General features: G+C 41.8%; 1 protein-coding gene across 1 annotated transcript in view; it reads left to right on the plus strand.

The window, feature by feature from the left end:
* The window catches only part of TBC1D1 (TBC1 domain family member 1), a 206,518-nt gene that overhangs the window by 122,205 nt on the left and 78,313 nt on the right, over positions 1 to 6,000 (plus strand). Inside the window, exons 10-13 of the mRNA XM_023533966.1 lie at positions 307 to 587; positions 2,618 to 2,776; positions 3,611 to 3,730; positions 4,834 to 4,973. Of these exons, the coding sequence (XP_023389734.1) occupies positions 307 to 587; positions 2,618 to 2,776; positions 3,611 to 3,730; positions 4,834 to 4,973 (700 nt within the window). The remainder of the gene's footprint in view (positions 1 to 306; positions 588 to 2,617; positions 2,777 to 3,610; positions 3,731 to 4,833; positions 4,974 to 6,000) is intronic.

The raw sequence follows: 6,000 nt of genomic DNA on the forward strand, positions 1-6,000 counted from the left end.
ACCAGTAGTAAAGAGTTGTGTTTTCTAGAGAGAGGGAACTGTTTTGGTTTTGTTTAGAACAGTTACAGTTTATGTCTTTCATGCTTGTGTTTGGGCAGTTTCCTATCTTTTCAGCAAGCTATAAACTAAGCATCTTATCTCTGAGAAGCAGACATTTAAGCAACTTTTGTTTCCTTATATATTTTGGTGGCCTCTAGGTGGCATTATAATCAGATGTGCTCACATACTGAAATGTTTTCCTGCCACTGGGATTAGAGATTTGTGATTCCATGTGACGTGTCTGATCTGCTGTCTGTCTGCTGCCAGGAGCCATCTGTGTGTGAAAAAGAGGCCTTGCTTGTCCCCGAGAGCTCCTTCGGGCTCCTCAGCTCCTCAGACGACCTGTCCAGTGACTCAGAGAGCCACCCCGCAGAAGAGCCGGCTTCACTCTCACTGCAGCAGGGCTTCAGGAGGCGCGCCAACACCCTGAGTCACCTCCCTGCAGAATGCCAGGAATCTCCAGAACCTGCTCAGGGGTCTCCAGGGGTCTCGCAACGCAAACTAATGAGGTATCACTCAGTGAGCACAGAGACGCCTCATGAACAAAAGTAAGATTTGTTTAAAATGTAAATTTGTTGTACAAATAGCTAGGGCATACCTGTTACTGACCAGGTATGTGCATCGCAGGTGTTTTTTTTGTTGTTGTTTTTTGTTTTTTTTTTTGGTGGGGTGGTCAAAGAGAAACTGAGTCAGGTTTTATTCTTGGCTTAAAAAAGATAAAACTTGAAGCAGGAACACATTCCTCCCTCCTCCCCCTTTGGGAAACATGTATTGTGAGGAAGCAGGTAAAGCTGAGCAGAAATGGCCCTTAACAAGGTATAATAATCACTCAAGCAGCATGAGGGGCAGTATCGACTTTGGAACTTAGCTTCTGGTTTGAGGAAAAGCAGCAGGTGGGACAGCAGGTGAGTCTGCTCCCCGGAGAACCTGGACCATTTCCGTGGCGGGACGGAGATGCAGGGGTCAATACCGAGCTGAGCGTGGGGGATGGCGTGGACGCTGTGCTGGCTGCAGCGGCCTTGGGGTTCTGGTCCTAGCTCTGTCCGGAACTGGTTGTGACCTGGGCAAACTTGCTTAAATCTCTGTATAACAAAATTGGAATAGATGTTTTCTAAAATCCTTGAGTGTAAGAATTCTAGATTCTTCCAACAAGATCTACTAATTTATTAATTGGGCTCTAATGAGCACTTGGAATTTCCTGGTTATAGAGATATGGTAACAGAATATGGTAACAGAAGTTCTCTCTGTGCCTTCTGGAGTTCTTTGGCAATTCATTTGACCCCGAGTCTCAGAGGCCATAAATGGTCATGGAGTTATCTTTAAAAAGGACTTTAAAAATCTTTTATAATCCCTCACCTCGTAAACATGTGGCCACACCTACCTACAGTCACTGCCTTCTCCTGACTGATGACAACAGAAGCCACAGGACGTGTGTCAGTGCAGGTCATACACGGATAATGGAGATTTCACATGGCAGTGTTTGAAATGTTTCCAGTGAAGAAGTGACAGCTTAACAATGATGTGACTGACAGTCTTCAAAAGACTGCTTTTGTTGATTTTTTGTTTTTCTTTCATTCTGGTAGGAATGCTTAACAAAATAGCCACCCTCTTAATGCACTTTTTAAGTGTGCAGCACAGTATTAGTAACCGCAGACACAGGGTTGCCTGGCAGCTCTCTAGAGTTGAAAATAGTTGGGCTGGCTCTTTGGAATTGGGCTGGGTAACTCTGACCTTCCAGCAGGACAGACTTTAGAAGCTAATATTGAACAATATGACATTTTAGAGACAAGCATAGTTCGAGGCCTTATGACGTTCTTGTCATGTTTCTGGAAGCCCTGTGTACATGCCGCGTGCGTACTTCTCGTCTGCCTCTCCACTGTGCTCTCGCCCCTGCCCCTCGATTTCTGGCACCTTCAGTGACCATGCAGACATTCCCGTCTAGAGATCCCTAGTCCTCTTGCTGAGGCTGCTGTTTCACACAGGGCATCCGTGGTGAGAAATCAGTGTCCCTGACAGTGCGTCCCCCTTCTGCCCCAATAACAAGCTTCCTGATGGATGGTGCCGGACATAGGTGCTGAGAAGGAGGGGGAAGTGCCCCGCCCTCCGCGCCTCCCTCCCTCCCGCACCCATGTGGCTTCTTCTCATTTTTGTACAGGAAATGAGCCACTGACATTCAGGGCAGGTTATTGTTCATTTTGAAGAGAGATATATTTTTAAAACCCTGGATTTTGTTTTGCTTTCCTTTGTTTTTGTTTTAATTAAAAATTTTTCCCCTGTCAGTTCCTAAAAAGGGAATAGAGGAAATGGTACTATAGGGCGTAGGGATATGTGGGAAATGATCAAGAATGACCTTTTACAATACTCTTTTTTTCCTTTACTAAAAACTGCCTTTGCCAATGAGAGTTGAGATGCAGAAGCGAAGTGAAAAGCAGCCCTCTACCTCTGTGATGTTCCTATAGAAACAGCGAGACACCAGTACCGTATCCATGCTCTCCTGTGTCCTCAGTGCTCCCCCTCAGTATTCCTCCCTCTCTCCCTCTAACCCCCCGCCCGTGCTTTCTCTCTAATTGCTATTTAGTGGGAATCATCCACCTGTTGACAAGTCTAAAAGTTGCTCAGGGCCTTCAGCTCCTGCTCCTCCACCTCGTCTTAACCCCTCCGCCTCCTCGCCAAATTTTTTTAAGTACCTAAAACATAACTCGAGTGGAGAACAAAGTGGGAGTGCCGTGCCAAAGAGGTGAGCACACTCGCATGGCAAGTTCAGTGTTGTTTGTCTTCCCAGGTGGTTCACTGCAGAGGGGCTGTGCTGAATGGAGAGAACCTGGGGCCACTGCGTGTGTGTGTGTGTGTGTGTGTGTGCGCATGTGCGCGTGCATCTGTTTTTGGTTTTATTTTCAGTCTATCATTCAAACTGACTTAATTTTCCTATTAATGTTTCTCAAAATTATTATGAAAACAGGTCTTGATGGGAAGCCATTTTTGTAAACTTATTCTCACATTCCTTCGTCTTAGTGCGCACGTGTGCATGTGCACGCACACACACACACACACACACACACACACACACACAAGTTAACAAAGCTGAGTTTGACTGTGTACACTGCGGTTTGTGCCATGTCAGAACCTTCCTCGTTCATTTAGAAAATTATTTTTCCAATTTGAAAGAAGTGTCATTTTGGAAGATGGACTGAATTTTTATTATTGTTTTTTTTTTTTTTATTGTAAGAATGCTTAACAAGAGATCTACCTTCTTAATACATTTTTACAGTGTAAAATACAATATCGTTAACTATAGGCCCAAGGGTGTATGGCAGATCTCTAGAATTTATTCATCTTGCATAAATGAGTGGACTGATGTTTTTTAAGTAGTTGATTCCATTCATTTATGATGGAACTTTATTGACTGAAAAATGGAAGTTAAATCTCATTTGTAAACCATTTTTAGTTTCTTACCTGGTTTAATTTTCTCAGCGTTAGAACCAAAATGTTTCTTTTATCTCAAAGCTTATATTTTATACTTTGTGTGTTTGTCTTTCTTTACCCTAAACTCTTTTTTCAACCAAACTCTCAGCATCTCCTACCGTAATGCCCTGCGGAAAAAACTTCATTCTTCTTCCTCTGTGCCAAATTTTCTAAAATTTCTGGCTCCTGTAGATGAAAATAACACCTCTGACTTTATGAACACAAAAAGGTAGGGTTTAATTTAGCTATATCAAGCCTGGTAGAAGTGTTAAATTATTGTTAGATATACAGGGATTTTTCAGCTGTTCTTTTGCCATTTAAAAAATCATTTTAGCTAAATCTGTTGTATCTTCTTTCTTATACTTTTTGTCTTACTGAATGTTATTTTAAAAAATGTACAGTTACGGTAAACACACAATGCAATGTATATATGCCTTACTGTTGAATTGTACACTTGAAACATACTGGATTTCGTTAACCTATGTCACTATAATAAAAAAAAAATTGTATAGTTAACCTATTCTCTAATTTCAACTAGGATTGATTTATTAAAATGTTATTATCTTCAGAAGATTAAAGAGAGTCTTAACCAGTTCTCTAAGTGATAGCAATGTTTCTTGATAGTGAGCACATAACTGGATGTCTGTAAGTTCAGGTGATTGCCTAGTCGTGGGTGTATGTGTCTGTGTGTGTGTACACACACACACACACAGACATACACACATGTAAATTATAAAGGCTTCCCCAAGTTGTCCTGTGAAGAGGAAGAATATTAATGATTAGATGTTATTTATGTATATCGATAAATATACTTTGTTTTGTAGATTTAAAAATACAAATGTTAAAACAGTAGTCATCAGCAAGTGACCACGTAGTTATTGCTTTGATGTTTCTGTGTAATTTAACTGCTTTAATTTTTCGAGGTTGTCTATAGAGACACAGACCTATGCTGAGAAAATATTCCCACAGACAAACCAGGCAAGATTGAGGCTCTGATGGAAGTACCCCCTTTAGACAATTTCTTTTTGATGAAGTGGCACCAAGAGAGGCCCAGTTGGAAGCTAATGATCTGTGGAGCATTTTTTTTAAACATCTTTTATAATAGAAATAAATTGAGGGCATGTAATATCTTTTCATGAGAAGTGTCCAGTAAGAAAGCAATGCTTTAGGATTATTGGCCCACTGTGGGCTTGATTTAACTTCTGTGATTATCTGTTTTCTTATACAAAGATAATTGATAATACAGCGTTTTGTTTAAAAAAACAAAAAGTCAAGCTAAAATACCTGTTTATATCTCCCACAAGTCGTAAATCAATTCTCTTGTTATTTTAGGGACTTTGAATCCAAAGCCAACCATCTCGGTGACGCCAGTGGGACCCCCATAAAGACACGAAGACACTCATGGAGGCAGCAGATATTCCTCCGAGTGGCAACCCCACAGAAAGCATGCGATTCCCCCAGCCGATATGAAGGTAAGGCCCACCCCTGAAGTAAAACTGCTAGGTTCCGGCGTTTTACCCAGAACAAAAGTACATTTGGTGGAAGAAGAGCTGAAATGAGATTTCAAGTCAGAATTATCCCCCGATTTTAAGGTTCCCTGGGTAAGAAGCTCAAATGACAATGCCTGGAACTATATCCTCAAATTCTGGGGGAACCTATAAACAGGACTCAGCAGTTTGTAACAAACACCTTGTGTTAAAAATGGTGCCTCTGCTGAGCTTTTGTGATCACTCACCACCCTGCCCGTGGGTATGTTGAGGGGCTCTCTGCCTGATGTCCCCCACTTCCCTCCTTCCCTTCCCACTGTGTCCCCAAGCTTGTCTCTGTTCCTTCTCTTCAGTCTAAGTGTAGGCTTACATACTACCTTAGTATGTGTGGTTTTAGAGATACCCCCGATCCTAGTGTTCTGATCACACTTGTAACGCTCAGTGTGTGGTTAGTTGCTGTCACTCAGTCTGGTGTCACAGGAGGACTATCTTGTGTCTGTTCATCCTTCTTGTGCCCCTAAAGAAATACAGAATATGCTGAAGTCTGTCTTTAGGCCTTCTTATGTTGAGTTGTATTGTAAAAAATGAGTTTAAATGTAGTTCTTCTAAAATTAATTTTTTTTTCTGCACAGTGATATCACAGACTTTCAACAATAAATGTTTATTCTCATTAATGTTTTTTAATTAGAAAACATTTTTTTGCCTTAAAAAAGCAAAGCAAAAATGTAGACCTCAAAAGATTTCTTGAGTTCCTCAAATTGATTGTAGTATGGATTCACTCTTGTCCCTTGACACACTTTTGTGTGTCTCTTAGGAAGCAGCACAGGCTAATCCTAGAGTCTTCAGGCGAGGTTCCATGCACTTGCCTTGGGGGAGGAGGCGGCGTTGGAAGGCTCCTCCCCACAGTCCTCCTCCCCCGTCACTGTCCTCACCCTCCACCCCAGTTTCTTGTTTCTTCTCTCTCTCTGTCTCTCTTCTGCCTCTCCCTTTCCCTCCTTTCACAAAATTCTCC

This window comes from Pteropus vampyrus, unplaced genomic scaffold (assembly GCF_000151845.1).
Source record: "Pteropus vampyrus isolate Shadow unplaced genomic scaffold, Pvam_2.0 Scaffold5, whole genome shotgun sequence".
Classification (NCBI taxonomy): Eukaryota; Metazoa; Chordata; class Mammalia; order Chiroptera; family Pteropodidae; genus Pteropus; species Pteropus vampyrus.